At 35.7% G+C, this 20,582-nt stretch overlaps 1 protein-coding gene across 7 annotated transcripts in view; it reads right to left on the reverse strand.

Moving 5' to 3' along the window:
* The window catches only part of UBR5 (ubiquitin protein ligase E3 component n-recognin 5), an 82,916-nt gene that overhangs the window by 42,905 nt on the left and 19,429 nt on the right, over window positions 1-20,582 (reverse strand). For 4 of the 7 annotated variants that reach the window (XM_031591100.2, XM_031591096.2, XM_031591098.2 and 1 more), the window contains 10 exons: window positions 19,612-19,771; window positions 13,512-13,661; window positions 11,346-11,557; window positions 7,315-7,431; window positions 7,123-7,233; window positions 6,219-6,373; window positions 3,982-4,099; window positions 2,903-3,087; window positions 2,014-2,123; window positions 508-620 (listed from right to left, as the gene is read on the reverse strand). In XM_031591100.2, the coding sequence (XP_031446960.1) occupies window positions 508-620; window positions 2,014-2,123; window positions 2,903-3,087; window positions 3,982-4,099; window positions 6,219-6,373; window positions 7,123-7,233; window positions 7,315-7,431; window positions 11,346-11,557; window positions 13,512-13,661; window positions 19,612-19,771 (1,431 nt within the window). The remainder of the gene's footprint in view (window positions 1-507; window positions 621-2,013; window positions 2,124-2,902; window positions 3,088-3,981; window positions 4,100-6,218; window positions 6,374-7,122; window positions 7,234-7,314; window positions 7,432-11,345; window positions 11,558-13,511; window positions 13,662-19,611; window positions 19,772-20,582) is intronic. The other 3 variants (XM_031591099.2, XM_031591097.2, XM_090137855.1) reach the window with 2 other exon arrangements.

Here is a 20,582-nt window from a genome sequence, read left to right on the forward strand (position 1 = left end):
CCATTACAAGTAGAAGTAAAAAGCTTGTGTAAGAGGCAAACAATGTCAATGACTTCAATTAGACCTCATAATCTCATTTACAAAAACTGAAGTGTTTTAATGAATTAATATGTTCCCCTTTGCAAAAATTACCTAGAACACAAAAAATCATTGTGGATCTCTTCCACTCAAAGGTACTGCTCAAGGCACATCTTCCACTTCTGCACAAGTAATACCACTAAGTATGGAACCTTGGCTAAATCTACTGCCTTCTCTTGGACAATGAGTTCCTATTCTGGATTTTTATACAATTCTTAATATGTTATCTAAGGGCCTCCATGAATGAAGCAGAAAACAATCCAGTCTTTAAAACTTGTGGAAAACTTCTCTGGGCCTTCCCATTTTTCTTGGTTTGGACAAGCTTAGCACTGAACTGCCTAGATGATTTAATTCCTATACCACTTGGACAATTAGTTTATCTAAAGTAATTTAAAAAAAAAAGAAATCAATGGTAGATTTCAGACAAACCTTGCCAACAGGAACATTCTTAACGTCTTCCACAAACACAACTTCCCTCAGAGACCACTGCTCCTCATTCACTTTCTCCTCCTCTTTTGGAGCAGGAGTTGATCGTCGTCGTTCTGAGACAAGAAAAAGTAACTACTGAAAAAAGAGACTTGAAATATTTAACCAAAGTACCAAAGGGCATTGTTCACCAAACTCTGTTTCCTCCACAAAAGAGCATCAGTGTTCAAATCTAGAAATTAAGGACCAGTTAAGAGAAAGCTGGATTTACAGATACTAGAGATACCTAACAGCATACTATGCTACTTGAATGCTTTTTTCCTCCTGTGATATTAGGGCAAATAAAGACCATTAGACAAAGAAAGCTTTTTGTTTAAAGACTTTTAAACAAAATAATTACAAGAAATTATTTTGGCAGGGCTCAGACATTTAAGTTGGAGGTAACAAGACTGACATTTTAAGACTCTTCATTCAACCCTGCTATGGTGCTTTCTATCACCTTTGCATAAAGTCTGTTTGTCCATATGGATTATTTGGTAAGCAACTAGATGAGCAGCACATGAGGCAGAAAATAGTGTCTTAGCAGCAAACGTTGTTGTCCAAATAGCTATCTGCACAGTAACAACAGGAAGCTCAAATCCACTCAGAATCAAATTTAAGCTTCTATCTCTAAATTAACACTGACAAGAACGTTTATCTACTGAAGTTTCTATAAGTGTAATTAAGATGATCAAAATATTGAAAGCAAGAAGCAGAGAACAAGTTATAAGATTAAACTTCAAACACTAGATCAAAATCCCAAGCAAAGTTTATTCAGTAATTAATTATGGATAGAAGCATGTAACAGAATGCATCAGTAGCAAGCACTTGTACTGTCCAATAAATTACTTCTGCACATCTAAGCGTAAATGACTCTTGGTCATAGAATGAGGCCATTTAATTCTTTAAGTGACATTTCTTAAAACTGCACTATGTAGACACTATGTAGACACAACTGTACTACGTAGAAACAAAGGCAAAGAAGATTCCTTCCATTGATAGTATTGTAATTAACCACTTTTGGTGTGTGGATTTAAATGTTAAAAAACAAAAAAAACCTGCGAAGTACAGCCATCAAACTTCCCTGAGTGCTTTTATACATCAGCGCATAATGTCTGGTTTTATGCATTTTGTGTAAAAAAGGACAAACTTCACATACTTAAGTTTATTTTATTCACTATGTTCCAAAGACACTTTTGATACTGAGAACTAAATGTTTTATTTGCTTAGATACACTTTGCATCAAGTAGTCACTGTGTGTCTTACTACATTCAAGTTTAACGTTGATAATTCACTGCTTATCTAAAGACTGTTAAGCCTTTACATATATTGTCAGACCGTAATATGAAAAGCATTTTCACTTTTTAATTAGATTCTTAAGTTAATACAGCATCTTTCTAGAACTGCCTTCTACAAGAGCTTCTTATCTATAGAAATGTTTTATGTTACTATGAGCTATCCGTTACTTACTATATGGCATTGATGCACTGCTTGCTATTGAAGATGCATCACTGCAAGTGGAAGCTGGGGAAGGTGGAGGACCCATCTCTGTTTTCACTGGTTCCTGTTTACTTTCAGGCCTAGAATGAAAATCGTTACTTAAAATTAAGAAAGAAAAAGGTGATCTCTTCCATGGTAATGGAATGAAGTGCCACTGTGTCCAAGAAACCAGCCATATTCTAGACTTTAAGTAGCAGCAGCATTTAAAAAAAAAAAAAAAAGCAAAGCTTTAGTGAAATAGCTTCATACTTTGGAACAAACATCCTAATTTACATGGTTATGCATCCAACATTGTTAATGATGTTCCGCTTCTTAATCATTATTACCTTCAATAACATTAAAGGAACATACAGATAACATTACAGTAAATAAACATCCTTTGTTCTTTACTTGGAGACGAAGAACTGCTAGCTTTATACAATAAGCTGAAACAGAAGAACTGTTGTTCAGGTTTTTCATAAAAGTGTTTAACAATTTGTTTTGAGAAACTGGCAATCACTGATCCAAACAACCATCCCAACCTTGGAAGGGCTGGAAGAGGTCTCAATGCCATGAAAACTATCTTTTCAAGCCCTCAAGTTCCATAAACAAAACCAATTTCAGTTATTCAAATATAAAACCTCAGAAACATTGGAGGAAAAATTCTCATTTAACAGTCTTTTTGCATTTCTGCTTTTCATAGTGCTTTTACATCACTGACACACCTTTCAAGCAGTGAGCATTTCTGCACATTCAGCAGTTTGCAAGAAAGCTAGAAACTGAAAAACATGACCTCCCTTAAGTCTGCATCAATCAGCAATTCAAAAGAATATCAAATAGACGTTCTGTGTGTGTGCATTCTCATTCTAAACACACTTACTTGGCCTCTGTAGTCTTGCTAGCTTTCTCCATATTTTTCAAGCTCTCTGGTGACCGAAGCTGAAATCGACAGCTGTCATTCATGTTCCAAACAGATTCCATTAACACACCCACTTTTGGAATTCCAGCACTGATTGAAAAAGCAACTGCTCCAGCATGGTATAGGGGGTTATTTCTTAAGCACACCTACAGATAGAAATATTTATTTCTATGAGAAGGATGTATTATGCCAAAGGAAACCACATGTGTGCATTTTCTTGGTAACATATGTAGTAATCAAAAAATAGGAAAGAAACCTTATGGAAGCAAGTGAAAAGAAAAGTCAGCATGATGTACTATGCACTTTGCTAGAAGAAAGAGACTAGTGTGCAATTCACAGCTGAAAACAACAGCTTTAGCAGTGTAACCGTTTAATACACAACATTCAGATGCTCAACAACAAAAGGAGTGATTCAGCCAAAAACAAAGACTCATCCCAGAGCTGACTAGAATGGATTGGGAACCAAAAGAAACGTGCTCCCGAGGAAGGGATTGCTTTCTCTCACATTAGTTCTAATAATAATCACAAAAAGAATGTTCTCTCTCTGAATCAGTTATTAACCATTTTGGTAATGGTTTCAAATCAAATGCATTTTCTACTGAATATATAATAAATCCCAGGTCTTGATTTTGCAGATACCTGAAATGGGAAAAAAAAAAAACACCCCACAACCAACCAAACAAAAAACCCACAACCCACACACCTACACAGCCAGGTACATCATTGAAAGTCATGGTATTACTAAGATTTCACCTTCTCAAAATACAAAATTGGTAGTTGACTTAAAAGGCAACAAAACCCCCCCATCCTGCATAGGTACAGTTAATTCCCCCACGTTTGCAGCAATTACCACACCAGTAAGAAATAACATTAATAGGTCACACCACCTCACTTTAGAGACATGTAATTGAAGTATACTACCTTAACACCAAAGTTATTGATATATTTGTGCACAACAAGAATGGAACCTGACTTTTATATTATTATTTGTAAGCTCATCATACAACACTGGAAAAACATGAGGTGATAGTTGCACTTGCCTGGGTTCCAACAGTTATATTTGGCATGGAGGAGATACCAGCACTGGACTTGGGCTTTTTATTTTTTGCTCTGGCTTTTTCTAGCATTTTCTTCCTTTGGCTGAAAGGAACTACACCCCTGTGGAAAAATACATGTTGTTTTTTAAAAAGCAGCAAAAGAAATTTTATTTCTATCTTTGAACAACTTGTTCCTTCTGCTTCACGTACTTATGATTCAATATAAAAGCCTTTGTCACTTTCCCCTAAACAACTCCAAAAATGACACGTTTCTCTCTCTTCATCCTCACTTTCCAAATTCACCTCCAATAGTCACTGTATTGGAGAAGGAGGAATAGAGTCTGAAAAACACAAAGCTGCTGAAAGGCTTTCATTTTAGTTTGATGTGCTTTGAGATCTCTATCTCAGATGGCGTGTTCCAGTCACTGCCTTAAAGTTGCACATTCTCCTCTCCTATCTTGACAGCATCCTTCCTTCCTATGACTAGTCAGAATTTGCAGTTACTGAGGAGGTGGATGTGTTTTTTTTTTTTAAAAAAAAACTTTTAAATCCTCTCCTTCTCCATGGAGATATGGCTGAGGGACTTCAGATTCCTATCACAGACGAGCTGATACAAGACAAAAAAACACAAAAACTATGCAACAAACCACTGTTTTTATTATGATATCCACTCAGTTCAGCTGAAAATAACACTTACACGCACAGTTAGCATGCTTATTTTGATACTACAGAACTGCAGCACTTCACGTTTTAACCAGTGGGTTAAAGCTTTGGATGCTTTTCTTAGAAACCCTCCTTCTTCATGATAAGTTAAAAAAAAAAAAAAAAGGAACAACTGCCAGTGTTACAGGGACCAAAAATCTTGTCTACAAACAACTTTAAATACATTGCAATACATTAATAGTAGCAGAAGGCTCTCACTATATCCAATTAGTATAAAACCACTGACAATATTTGCAGAAAGGACACATTGATTAATAAATAAATACAGTCTTTAAAAGAAATTTAAATGATAAAATCCTACAATGGTTTGGGTTGGAAAGGACCTTAAAGCCTACCCAGTTCCAACCGCCCAGCCACAGACAGGGCTACCAACCACCACGTCAGGCTGCTCAGTGTCCCATTCAACCTGGCCTTGAACACCTCCAGGGATGGAGCACCCACAGCTCCTCTGGACACCCTGTGCCAGATTCTCGCCGCCCTCCAAGTAAGGGCTAGCAAGTCTTTTTATAAGTTGGACCAACCACTCTAGAATTCAATGCTTTTACTGTTTCTAGCAGACAAGTATCTCCAATGTTATCAGAATAACAACTCTGTGGAAACTAAGCGAGGTATGCAAACAGTGACATAACAAAAGCACCAAGAACCAGAAACGTAATTTTGTCATCTGAGACCAGAAGTTAGAATAAAATATAGCTGTGCTTAACTACAAGCGTAGTTACAACTGTCCAGAGTAATGAGAATTTAGTAAGAAAGCTATTTCACAGAATCAATTTTAAGTGCTCCAATTTCCAACTTATCTTCAAGCATTTAATTCAATCCATGTCTAAAAAGCTACTGAAGCTTTGGGTACAATGTATAATGCAGCGTGCTGCTCCTAACGATCTGACAAAAATAATGCATACTGACAACTTATCAGTAATATTCAATAAATTCATTCAAATTACAAATAAGTGTCAAATCTTATCTGAGTGTCTTATTTCTGATGATTCCATTGAAAATCTTTTAATTATTAAAATATTTTAACATTTTATATATTACAATGTTTATGAGTTAGATAATTTCACCAACAAGTTCCAGAGGGAGCATTTGATGTTATTCCTCTCTTCTTTAGAGGGGGAACACAAACAACAGATCAGAACTTCTAACAGAACTGACAGAAGAAGGTGGACTTCATGTTTGGGTAAGTTTCACATTTTTAGTCAAAAAAAATAAAAGCATGAAAAGCCTAGGAAGGTTATTCTTTGATATTAAGTAGTTCTGATACAACTAAATGCTAAAACACTTGTGTGCATCCCCTAAAAGAATAATCTTATTCTCTCATAGACGTTGTAACTCAGCTAAAAAGCTTTAGGTGTGAAAGAAGAGAATAAATACATTGTTAAAAGAGAATCTAAGCTCAAGAAGAGAGCTTCAGAACCCAAAAGAACTGCAGTCCAGTAATTTTGCAACATTTCTCACAAGCAAGGACATGAGGATATGAAAGCAGCTGCTACTACATGTAAACAATATTTACTTACCACCAGTACAAGTTATTCTCTAGCTGAGCACATGTATAAAGAGCACAACAATGTAAGGAAACAATCCGTTCTCCCTGAAGCTCTGAGTATGTCTGTGCAGTGTGTTCTAATTTAGATGCTACTGAGCTTAAAGTTTCATCCACCCAGGTAGCAACCTAAGGGAGAAAGGAATAAAGAAACAGAAGATGGAAGGAGCGTGGGGGAGATAAAAAAAAATAAAAAAAAAAATCAATACTGTCACTTAATAAAAAAAAAAAAAATATATATATATATATATATCAGAAAACACGACAAAAAAAGGTGACAAAAATACAGACAAATACAGACAAGCATCATAAAAATACAACAAACGGCTATTCTTCACCAAACCAAAAGCTTCAGAGTTTCACATTCACTCAACTGCACAAAAAAGTGAATTCAGATAAATTCATTTGCAGTACTGAAAGCTTCAATGTCCTTAGCTTTTCCAGTACTTACATACAGAATGCTAACAAGCATTTTTGCTCCAGACTCCACATCATTTTTGCTGTAATAGCAAGAACTCAGGCATTTCAGTAATGAGGTTAAACAGATATGCTTCAGATATTCTCTCAACTGTTCAATTGCAAGTCTATCAGATCTGAGTGGTTTTGGTTGCTTAGCTGGGTTTTTGGTTTCATTGCTTGTTCCCAACTGTTAACTTTTTTGCCCTGTTACAAGACATCAATTGCATATTTGCTCTGTTTTGCCTTTTTTTTTTTTTAATATACCACAATAGGGGGAAAATGAAGAGAGATGAACAAATTAGTTAAGTATTTTCTACTACTGTTAAAGGATCAACTTCTCTACGATACACCGCAGTAACTGGAAAGAAAAAACAGCACCCCAGCATCATCAAATTCAGAAATCAGCGGACATCTCGTACCTTGTTATTTTCAGTGGCAACAGTTGCTCTAATGCTATTTGCAGAAAGGAGTACAATCTTTTCATTGGTTAATCCCAAGAACATGGCGCGTGGGTGGTGGAGGGAAGGATTCTTTGGAAACAACAAAACAATATTTTAGATATTCAAAGCATATAAAACATTCTGAAGGTAGGACTTAAAGATGAGTAGTACCTGTGCATTTCTATAAGGCTCCGATTCACTCCACTTCCATTGATAGAGTTCTCCTTTACTATTAACTGCCACAAGCTCAGAATATAGGGCTCCAATAGAGATAAACTTTGTTCCATCCTGCAAAAACAGACATATGAAGTCTACTGAACTTGAAAACAAAGATGTATTCAGCTTGTCTAAAGCTCAGCATTCCCTCAAACATCAAGAAAGCCTGCAGTATTGCCATTGATAGGGTGAGGAAGGAAAGAAAAAGTGTTTAGATGTATTTTACTGTTTAATTGCAGGAAAATATTTGGCGATTAACTCTGGCAGTTTATTGAGAATTTCCAGAATATTTTAAGAATAGAACACTACCCATGGAATTAAAGATGGGAATATGTCTTGATTCCTGGTATTTTAAAAACAGATTACTTCTAGAATTCTAGCTTTTTGAAATGAATAAAAAAAAAAAAAAAAACAATGAAATTTCACTATTCCATTCCTAAGCATTCTCATGAACTTATCTAAGAATTTTCAAATCCACTGCCCCATTAATAAAACAATTCTATCTTCTACTTCTGAAGAGAAATAACAGCAAACAAAGTCATTTTTTTTTTTTAATTAAAAAAAATTGGTGTGCTCAATATATCACTTTAATGCATCACTAATATCCAGCAAGCCAAACAAGCTTTTGATTATGGGTTACTTCTCTTCCCTCTTTTTTTCTTCTTGTTTTAAGAAATGTCATACAGCATCTTCCTACTATTCAGAGAGCATTGCTTTGCTCAATGCTTTATCCAGGTAGTGTACAGTACATTACAGGCCACTTTTTCTCTTACATTTGGTTGCTTATCTGTGTTACATCAACTATTTGACAGTAACAACCACACCTCTCCAAGTTTCAGTTTCCCCTTGCAATGAAAAGAAATTTCAAATTACAGACTTGTGAAGACAGATAACTTCACAAAAATTTTACTTCTGTTTATTGAGAAACATTTGCAAGGCCAGAGCATTTAACACTCCTCAGCAATTGCAGCTAGAAGAAAAATACTTCTTTTTTTTCTGAATTTCTCTGTTGGTAGGAAGTAAAAATTCACTTGGGGAAAAATATAGCTCTTAAAAATGAAACAATAACCTAAACTAGTACAGAATCAAGTGATAGAAAATTATGTCTTCTACAGCTTCAAAATCTGAAGGACATACACATGGTAAGTAGTGCATGTAATCTGCAGAATAGAAATCTTCCACAACAGCATATTTAACTGCCTCTTTTGAATTGAAAGATAAGCCATATAAGCAATTCAGCCATCTGATGGGAAGCTGAACCCATGTCAGACTACTAACAGAGCCCACCATCCAGTACGTTCATCTGCTCCCTAAATTACAAGGCTTTCCTTCCAGCTTCAGAAATTCACAACTGGGGAAAGGGGGGGGAAAAAAAACAAACCACCACCTATTTTGGTTTTTCATAAACCTAGATGCACTTTTTTGTGAAAAATTATTTATTTACTTCATTATTTTCATGCACAGAAATACAGACACTTCAAAAAGTATGAGCATATCCCATTAATAAAAAAAATTTACTATGTCTCTTATAAGTAGTTCAAAATGCTCAACAATATTTTGGGAAAGAAGAGAAAGGTGGCAACAGACAAGGAAGAAATCACAAAGAACTCTCTTTAATAATATGATAACAGAATTTAAAATTTGTTAAGTCATAACAGTTCTGCTCCAAAGGGCATCTCCCAGTGCAGCACAGAACTAGCATGTGAACCCAAGTCATGATTAACTAACATCATATAAGTATTGCATATTCTGAAAGAGAACCTACTGTAGTCTTAACAAAACATGCTTCTATTTCATCAGTACAAAGGAGTCTTCGGAAGTTAAGTAGGAAAAGCAATTTTTCATCATAATTTTTTAATTCTTGCTAATCTGTTTTATGATTTATTTTTTTTTTTAATAGCAGATTTATATGACAAATTCAACACTAAAGAGACTCAACATTCAAAGCCTTTTCTCCCCTTAAAATATCAGCAGCTCTAATCAGGACCACAGTCAGGACCATGGCTACATACAACCACTGGTCTGGTGGTTGACAACCCTGCATGTAGCAGGGGATTTGAAACTAGATGATCACTGTGATCCTTTTCAACCCAGGCCATTCTATGATTCTAAGATAAGGCCATTCAAAAGAGTGTCAGCATGAAGATGCACAAATGACACGACAGCCCTGGTACCATAACCAGAGCCTCAAGTATTCAACTCTATATTCTGAGTCCAGATCAGAAAATAGCTTGAAAATGATTCAGAATTCAGATTACTGATTAAAATCTTTACATCTCATTATCTAAACAGAATATACCCACTTCCAATAAACTAAATAAAGACCAGTTTGCACCCAACTATAGTCAAGGAGGAAAGAAATCGCCATACTTTGTTACAGAACAGAGTGGTTCTGCCACAGACAGTACCAGGTTTTCACTGGTAAGAGACACAGATTAATAGTTCTACTGTCTAATAAGATTTGATCTATTAGAATTAGTTTATTTGAATTCTTGGACATCTGACTTGACTAATTTGGTGGGAAAAAACTCCGTATGCAACATGTTTCACTACATTAGTGTTTTGGTGGTACTCCACCTCTCATAAACTCAAATTTACCATCCATCCTTACCACAGAGTAATACAGCTCTGTCTCAAATGCTAAATGTGAAAGTAACAAAAAATGAAAGAAAACAATACTGGTTATCCCATAGCAGTTCTTCACGTCCTTGAATCTTTCATCTAACTTGCTTTTAACTTCCATTACTATCTCCAGCATCTTCTTTAGGACTCTCAAAAGGACAATAAATACTTGGGATGGCCCTTCAACTAAATCATCTCCCTCATGATTTATCATGAAGAACTTCTGTCAGGAAATACCACCAACAGAACTTAAAAGAGGGGCTATGAATGTTCAGCTGAAGGACAGAATAGAAGGATTGACTAATGTTGCACAAAGATGAGAGGCCCTTCCAGTAAGGCACACCTTCATTTAACTGGAAGCTAGGGATTATAAGAGTGCATATGCAAAAATGTCTGTGGGAAGAAGTACCATTACTTAAATTGCACAACTATGAAATTACATACTCTAGCAAGTGAATTCCATAAAATACATCCAATAAAAGACTACAGTAATTATCCTAGGGCATAACTTGCTGAGTCTGCAAATAAGAATAGGTGGAAAAAAGAAGGAACAAACAGGACAAACATCCTGAAGTAGCAGAGTAATAAGACAAAACAGTAATAATGATGATGGTAACGTTACGTTTTAAAACCACAACAGTGTTTTATATGGAAAACACAGTACAGTATTCCTAACATGAACTAAATGTATTCTGTTATGCTAAAAACCCTGAGATCTCTCTTTCCAAGCTAGATGACCTTTTCATTCAACAATCGTGACAAAGGGAGAGGGATGAGACCTGCTAATTTTCACTGACATAGAAGCTCAAAGCTAATTGCCAGACAAGGTCTGGCTGGGAGAGGAACCATTTGACCCAATATTCTTTTTCTGGGTATCTACATTCCTCAATTCGAACACCAAAACCAAGACAGGAATTAGAGGTGAATGGCTGTAAACAGAAATAAGATTTGAAGTTTATCTCCCTCTTCAATCTATCCATACTTTGTCTAAAAGGAAAAGAATATTAAAAAAAAAACAAAAAAACAGAAACAGGAAAATAAAGTATTAAACTGAATCAATTGCTTTAAGAGTTTCCTACTGCCTGTTAAATTTTTTGAATACCTACAAAAGGAAAAAAAACAACAAATCTTATGACTTTAGCAGGGATGCAAAACAAAGAAATAAAAACAGGATTAAAAAAGAATTAACTATCAAAAGGAATAACTAGTTATTTATAATCTTCGTAAGCTTATAACAAAGAATATACTTTATTGCATTCTCTCTCACAAACTAAAATGAAATATTCAAGAAGAAAACATAGTATTAATGTAGAGAGACAGATTTATTGCAAACTGCAAATAAAATGGACAAAAATTTTCAGTACCTTATCTGGCCACCACTGCAAGTCTTCTCCTAGAGAAACAGGACTTTGAACAGGTGCATTCTTCTTGTCCAGGTTTGGTTCCCCCTCCTTACTTGTAGAGCCTCTTTCATTATCAAATGAGGCTCCATCAAGCCACCTTCGTTCACGCAAACGTAAAACGGACTCACGTTCACGCAACAGCTCAGAGTCTCTCTCTAAGGGAAGAAGGAGAACTGGTATGCAATTGGGTCACACCAGTGGGATAAAAGTAAGCCACTCTCTAGTAAAGACCCTTCAGGATGCAACTAACAGCAGTTAAATCTACTCACAAAGATTAAAAATAATTAAGTCCTGACATGCAACATTCAGTATAATAACCTTTCCAAGCATGTGTACTTTAGAATTACTAAATATAAAAAATGTAAGCTAAAAATAAAGAAATCTCACAGTTTTGTGTGCTATCAAAAATGCTACAGCACTTCTACTTGCATCGTAAGAGGCCAAATACTTGAAAAATAGCAATTTGAAGTTTTTTACTATAATATGCAGTTTTGTAGTACTGTTTTTAACCAATGAAGAAACAACAAAAAAAATTCTGATCTACACTGTCTGTTAGATTCATTTACGCAAACCAAAAAGAGTATTTATTAGAGAGTTTCATAACAATCTTCCCCCAAAAAACAGTAATTTGAAGAGGTTAAAGAAAGCAAGCATTAAAAAAGCTCTTGGTATACAAGCTTGATAATCCAACCCCTTTTGTTAGAAGCAATATTCTATAAGACTGGATTTAATAAATTATGTGCATCTGTTTTGAATATGAAATAAAAACTTTTCAGTAGTCAGACAAGTTTTAAAAAGGATCCTTGTAGGAAAACGTTCCTTACCAAAATGCTTCCCCTCCAATTGGCCTACAAACTGTCTAAAGGCAGTACTCTGCAGTTCGCTCATGCAGATAAATTTTTTAAATCAGGTAATCAAACTAACTTTCCAAGAGTCAACTATGCATGGAAAATAAGGATTATAAAATTCGTGGTAACGTCTTATATAGAATAACCTTAGGAAAGGAAAAAAAAAAAAAGGAGGAATTTAGAAGGAGTTATGTCAGATGCTGAATATTTGTACATGCACATAATGCATTTAACCTATTCAATACTTCACTTATGCTTACACAAGTCAACTGGAATTATATGTATGAGATGACCACATTACTGTATCAGTTTCAATAAATTACGCCAAGTCTTGGGTCTGTTGCAGTATTAAAAACCTGGCGAAGTTTTCACATAAGCCAAATACAACAGCTTTCTTACAGATATATTACATCAAATATTCTACTTCTCTTCTAGCAAATATGCCTCTGACCCTTGACTAATCATTCTCTAACTGGAACTTACTCATTCAACAATGAATATACTGAAACTGGTTCATGAGAGGCAATAAAACTATACTAAAAAAAGCACAGGAGAGGTTGGATTAACAGTCTGGAAATACTCTAGGCATTTGTACAATGGGTTCAAAAAGCTCCAAGTTGCTGCATGTTTTGTTTAAATGTTATAACTGTAATACGTTTTACAAAGCAAACAAAAAACACCTTAGCATTGATCAAGGTGTTTATATCAACTGCCAACAGTTCTCCCAAACCAGCTACAAAAACACTTTCAAAGGAAAAAAAAGTGAAAAAAAAAAATTAGGTTTCTTCTCCCTCCCTGACAGTTAAATATATTTCTCCTCATTCTACAAAGTTAACTTCTGTCATGGATTACCTCAGGAAATGTGAAAAAACACTGTGTAAAGAATAACCCAAAACAGGAAAAAAATGATTAAGAATGCTGCATGTCATGAGTTGTTGCTTATTTTTGAACCAAATTAAATATTTGTATCGCATAATATATATTAGCAAACACTACAGAGTTTAAAACAAAATTTAGCATGCAGAAGTTTTACACCTTGCAACATCAACAATTAGATTTTTAACAACACATGATAATGAAGGTTCTTATAGAACTTACCTGCTGAGGCTCAGAATAATAATTTTGATGAGTAACAAAAAAATCTACTTGTCTACTCTATATCTGACATCGCATCACAGTCTACTTTCATGTTAAATTGGAATCTAAACCACCAATGTGTACTACCACTAGCTTTGCACAGTAAACTACTTATCACAAAGAAAAAAAGGTGCAAAATTACCTCTGGATGAGCCTAGCCTGGAAAGTGATGAGCGCCGAAAGGATGGATAACCAAAGTAACTAATATCTTCTGAAAACATAGCATCAGCATCAATAATGACACTTGGGTGAGCAGAATGTATGTCAGCATCCAGAAGAGACATAAGATCCTCTATAAGAGGAGACAAGGGTCTTAAGTGAATAATCAGCTACTTAAAACATCAGCTAGAGAGACCATCAACTAAATAAACATAAAAAAACACCTATCTATTAGTTGAATTTCTGCTCTTCAGATTCACCAGTTCCAACTCATGTGCCTCCTACACACCCACATTTACAATCAAGCATGGTAGTCTAGTGCACAAAACTAGTTTCCTTACAAAAACTACTCTGTCACTTATCTAACCACATTTCACAAACAAGTCTTGCCCAAAACATTTTTTTTTCGTAGCCTAGGAATTCAAATTTTAGCCTTTCACTTGGAAGAACAAAGACCTAGAGCAAGGTGGATACAAGTACATAGATGTGCACAGCACTCATGCACATGGCACTCTTAAAATGATCTAGAATTAAGGAAGAATGGTGAAAGCTGGCCTTTGCAAAGCCACATCTTTGATGTCAAAGACTACAGTTCCTCCACTGAACATTTCTTTCAGAGAATTACATACTTAATTCCCAAACTTTCAGCTCTTCAAATCTTCACATGGTAGCTACATTAAGAACAACAATGGTTATCTGGAAGAAAGAAATTGTTTCCATTTTTTAACACCGCACATTTAAAAAATAAAAAATACCCAGGAGGATGAAACTATATGATTTTGTGACAACCCGAGCTACTCTTTTAAATACCCAATTTTCACTAAATATTGAATTTCACTGAATTATCAAACAACTTCCCTCTGCTTACTAACCAATAGCTAGCTACCACACAAGGCTGCTGAAAATGCACGTAATTGAGCAAAGTCCAAGAACACTGCCCAACAAGAAAAGCAAACCAGATGACCATCTTGCCAATACAGAAGGAACAGTCCTATTTCTCTCCTTTAGCTCTATGGCAAGGGATCTCCTTGGGCCAAGGTGGGAAATCCAAATCTAAAAGAAGTCATTTCAGGCCATAAACTTGCCAAACAAACAAGCACCAACATACAAACAAGAGGGTATCCAGAAACTGAAAAGTTGCCCGATATCCTCGCTCACTGTGAGAACTCATTAAGCTGTTTCCTTTAGTGACACGAAAGGTGTTAGAGACATTCACATCCCTACAAATCACAACACTAATCCTTGCATTTTTCAGAGAGAGTTTAGAACTTCAGTACATACCAGCCATCAGCTGCCCCCAGCAGAAATGAGTTAACATAAAAACAGAGCTATAGAAGTGAGCTCTGTAGACTTCAAAACATGCTGGGAGAGATTTTTGGAAAAAAAAAAAAAGTTACCCACTAAAAGTATAGTCTGTGCTAGAAGCACAACGTTTGGAACTGAGTGGTCCATGCAGTACATTTTAGAAAGTCATGCTGCTCATGAAGCCTAGTAAAAGAGAAAAGTCTTATTTGGCAAACACGCTCCACCTTACCAGAACATTTCAGATGTCTCAAGGTGGTCTTACCCTACTGCCTGTTTTAACCATTTTGCATTGAAACACTGAAGTAGCAGAACATCTCACCTTAAGAGCATCAACTTGTAAGAGCAATAGTTCAGAAGTTGGAAAGACAGCCAATATTTTTTGTTGTATAGTTTGATGTTCACACACTGCTGTTCTTCCCTTTTCCCACGTTCAACCCTATCACTTATTCCTAGGTAAGCTCCAACCTCCATACAGTCTCACAACTTGTTCTTGCACCCAGGTATAAACTGAAAAAAAAAAATCTTCATCTCTATTAGGAACGGAGTTGGTCAGCATAGAAAAGAACTCACCAGCCTTATTCAAAACGCACAGTATGTGCTTTACACTAAGCTAGAAATTCTCTTCTAAGAAGATGCACACTAACTTGGAACACTAATACACACCCACCCACCCACCCCTGGAAGTATTTTAACATCTTGAGGTTAGCCTTGTTTCCAAACAGGAGGGTTAAAATTCAAACAATCATATCCAAGAACCAAAACTATGCATTTTTGGCTACATATGCATTAATGCAAGTGAAGAAATCAAACCTTTCTTACCCTCTTCTTTCAGCTTCAAATCAGATTTTAAATTTTCTTCCAATATTTATGCAAGAGATTCCCCTTCTGCCATCCTCTATACCAGCAAACAAAGGTGCTAAAACCAGTAGGGATAAGAGCCAAATCCAGCCCCTTCAAACATTGCTGGAATTGTTTAGTTCTGTGAAAACACAGATACTGCAAGGCTACACCTAGTTTAAGAATCCAGGTGTGGGGGTAGAGGGAGAAAAGAAAAAAAGCCCACTAAACCTTTTCTATGACTGTTGGGGTTTTTTTCCCCACTTTTCAGGACAGTCCCATATGATATCATTCATTTCCTGTGCAGTGAAAGATCAGAATCAAACCCTTCAAATACTAATTTAGATGTGATGATTCTGATCAGTCCATTTACATAAGGATGTACCTATCATTTCCTAAGTAAATTTGATTGAAAATTGGCATGAAAAACATAGCCAGGGCAGCAGAAATGAAAAAGAAAAAAAAAAAGGGTGACACTTCTAATAAGTATTTAAACACCAATTCAAGTACTGAAAATATTTCTATTTTCCAATGCTCCATGGATAGGCATTAACACCATTTCCTATGGATCCATTATTTCAAGGCACTGCCGAGACTGATCAGGACATCAAGCAGAGCTCACATCAGATATTTACACTTGAGAGAATCATGAGGTCTTCCTTATTCTCAGCTGCATATTTTTATGAAACATGCAAAAATACGTCCTCAGTATCTGCACTTCTATCAAACTGGCAAAACTGTGACACTGAACACAAAAACATGTATTTTGGTTTCCTAGCCAATCAGACATCAGCAGAACTCCAGAACTCATTTCTTGATAAGTTATGTTCATTCAAAATATTACTAAACTTGATGTTCATCCTCAGAATAAAGAGGAAAAACAAAAACCAAAACAAAAAAAAGCATACTAACAAAACCATAGCAAACATGCACACAACTGTCTTCGCTAAAGGAAAGCCACTGAACACCCAGGTTTTAAACTGATCCCTACACTGCGTTCTGGTTCCCACCTCTCCTCATTGCAAACCAATACAGTAAATACTGCTGATGAAAGCCAGTCTCTTCTCTCTTCCAAAAAAGTGGATTTTTACATTTTATTTTGAAACAAGTTCATCTCAGATTCCAAAAGTCAAAGTAGTCTGGATACTGCTAAAACCAAGTTTCACAATCTCCACCAGTGAGAACCTAATAAATGAAGTAGAAGTTACCAAGCAAATACGCACACATCTGAATTCTACAAAACCAGACACTGATAGCACAAAGCCTGGAAGAAGCCTCTAGCACAATCTGAAATGAGCAGGAAATTTTTTCTACACAACTTTGAGTCTTTACTACGAAAAACCATTTTTTTCTATGCAGCTTCTTGATTTTTCCTCATGTATTCATTATTTATCAAACAAAACCCCACTCTGTTCACATTACCACCATAAAACAACAGAAACAGGGCTCGTCAGAAAAGTCAGAGTACATAAGGCTCTAGAAGTAAAACTACTAAGAGAACTTCATTAAAGCAATTTGTACAGAAAGTTTAAGACATTTTTTACTCTCTTAAGAGATCTGTGAAGAATTGCTTCTTTAATAAAAAATCAGATTATAACCCTTACAAATATTAACAGGAACTATAGCACAACTGATATACCAATGAAATCCTGATGTATTAAACAAGAACTTATTTTCCAGCCACAGTGAAATTTATTTCTTCCATTCCGTTTACTTCAAATCAAGTGTAAGTTTCTCTTTAAAAAATAAAAATAAAAAAGCACAAACTTCTTTGCCTTGGGAAGTTTAGAGGAATAACCCAAAGGGCTTAATTTAAGAAAAGCACCAGACATGCAAAAGGGAAAACATAAAAATCAGCATACTCTTTTTAATTAAAATGCAAGAACTTCCAAAACCCTAAGGCAAGGAGCAGCCTTGTCATTTACTTTTGTTGTGTTTGGAAGGAATAAAACCTTTTAATTTGACATCATAAAAAGTAAAAGTTCTTTACCTTTCAGAATCATTTATGGATACCTGACTAAAAATAGAATGCGCGTAGCAATTATTGGTTATTTACAGATTTCTTCCATGAACTTTGTTACAGGTCCAAAAAGAACATCCAGAGGCAAGACCACAAGAAAAATGAAAATTTTAGAGTAAGAAACTTAAGAAATTGGTTCTATGTTGCTCTGAAGGGCAAAACGTTGTGTTTTTTTGCCTCACAACTATAGGTAAGGTTCTCTAGCCATCAGGCTCTCTTGCAATCACGTGATACAAGTAAGGACTGGTAATTTATACTACATCATACACCAGCAGTGGAGTCACAACAGCACTGACCACTGCTCAGCTCCACTTCCCCTCATGTTTTGATCACATTCAGTTAAAGTGCATTTCTGTGCAACAAAGTTATTTGAGTATTACTGGCAAAAGTAACAGACACAGAAAACACTGCAAGTTCTACAAACTGTGAATTACATCCTCACAGACAGGGATTAAGACAAAACAGATTTCATTTCAATTGAAACTCCATCTCTTTTCCCACAAACACTGGGAAAATTTAGCTCAGTTGCTCTGTGGGATAAAAGAGAAAAAATATTCATACTAATCTCATACTATAACAACATTCATCTCTTACAGGAAAGATTAGCTAAAGAGGTGAGATGCTTTAAAAATTCAGCCACAAACAAACTCCATTTCTAGACAGCTGCTGAAGACAGTGAAACTCTGCATCCTAGTTTAACCTATCATCTCAATTACAAGAGGCAGTGCAGGCACCTTAAAAATAAAAGCAGCTAGTTACAGGTTGTCAGATGGTCCCCTATTCACTGACCTCTATGATCCCAAGAGGTATTATAAGACAATAGCTAGTGCTGTAGAAAGCTGGTTAGTACAGTTAAAAGGAACATTTACTGTGAATGATTACTAGCAGTCATTAGTCTTTTGAAGGCAGGACCTGGTACATTTACAGTAGGAACTACTGCTTTGAAAACATGCAAAGCATTAAGAGAATTCAATTATGCCAATGCACCTAATGCTATGAAACTGACTGTTAAAATAAAGACTCAACTTAAGGAGTCAAGAAGCTTGACAGAGCTGCAGCTTTGCTGCAGAACAAAAAACCCTTTGTCTAATCGCATGATGGACAAGATAAAGATGAAGGAAGCCCATGAATCTTCCTGGTGAACCAGATGAGCAGAAAAAAATATCTATTAGAAAAATAGCAAAATGTCATTCTGACACACAGAAGGAAAATTAATATGTCGCCAGAGTTTAGAAGTGCTCTTATCACGCAGTGCACCTGGTACAAACAGTAGATTTGGCTGCAGTTTTCAAATGGTTGCTTGACAAGAGTCGGATTACCTTATTTAGCCAATGAAAAGACTCAAAGTCTTTCCTAAAAAAAAACAATTGCATGGGACAGACAATATTTCAAAAATTGCTGGACTTCAATTATAGCATTAAATCTGTACTGCCAAATACTACAGTGTTTATGAGAGGTACTTAAGATGACAAATAAATTCTCAGTATAACTGTAACAACTGTAAACCATTTTGCCCTCACTTAACCGCTGCGCCTTGAGAATATGCGTTAGTAGTAAAAATAACATGCAGGTGACTGGAAAGTTTTAGAATTAGCTCTTACAAGCAAGCCACATAGCAGTCTCAGCATCTCATCAAGCAGCAAAATACAGATGTAAGAAATGCTCATGTTACAAAGCTAGGGTTCTTAAAAAATAAATCACTTTCATGCCACCCATGGAATCAACAGTTATTCTTTAATGCCTAATCTAATCCCTCAAAACATCCCACTGCATCTTTTGTTTTGTGCGTCTTTACACTTTGCTCCTGAAATAATTGTCTTCACTGCATACCTTGCATAGCACGGAGCATGCTGTGAGTGTTTAAATACAGAAAAATAAGAACATACTGACATTTCCTTATCAAAAGTTACAGGATACAAACCTCCAGGAAGGTATGATTCACTTGCTGTGTCATCCCCATCATCTCCATCTTCATCATCACGACTTAACAAATTATTTACAGCAAGATTTACATCAAGATTTGTTCGCTGGAGTTCCCGAATGATAATACTTCTGGACTTCCCTTGTAAAACAACTTGTGCCTGTAAGTACAGAGAATAATTATTGCTAACCACGGTCATCTTTCCTAAGATGAGGATGCTTAATTCTAAAGGTAGTCTAACAAAAACCAAGAGAGTCTCAGAAGTCACTGACAGTACATACATGCAAAGGCTCATTTCTTTTCTCCGCATCTTGTACTAGATATTTTACTTTCTATCATTTTAATTTAGGCTAAATGACTCCAACCTTGGTGCTGCATTTCCTTATGGGTCACCTTAGGATTTACTTACTGAAACATTTAATGTGGTATGCAAGGAATAACACTGAAACAAACTATTTCTGAGAATTTCCTGTATGTTTCTACAGAAGTGTTAAAGTATGTCAATCAGCAGATTTCTGCTGATTTCTGTTTCCCAAAACTACACTTCAACCCCTGTATTTTTGACACTCGATTCTGTTTCCAGCGTCCTTCAATCTATAGCCACCTCCTCTGCTTTTCTTACCATTCTGTTCCTAGAGGCTCACTTTCAGCAGTTTCTGAATCTTCTGGGTTTATACTAGAAAAGCATAAATATGAAAGAAACCTTCCAAATATTAAACAGAAGCATTCTGGTTTCTTCCACAAACTTTAGGCCCCAGAGCATTTTACATTTCCAGACTGACTACCCACAGAAAAGATGACAGACTTCTGGAAGGTTACAAGCAACATGAAGGTGCATACAAAACTACTACTGGATGTTCTCATAATACAGTAAAAAGGAGGCACCAAATAAAATAGTTTGGTAATAAGAAAAAGAAGGGAGGGAGGGAAGGGAGGGAAAGAAAACAAGATTTAACAGGGTACAAAGGCAA

The sequence above is a fragment of the Phasianus colchicus genome, chromosome 3 (genome assembly GCF_987193195.1).
Source record: "Phasianus colchicus chromosome 3, bPhaCol1.hap1.1, whole genome shotgun sequence".
Lineage (NCBI taxonomy): Eukaryota > Metazoa > Chordata > Aves > Galliformes > Phasianidae > Phasianus > Phasianus colchicus.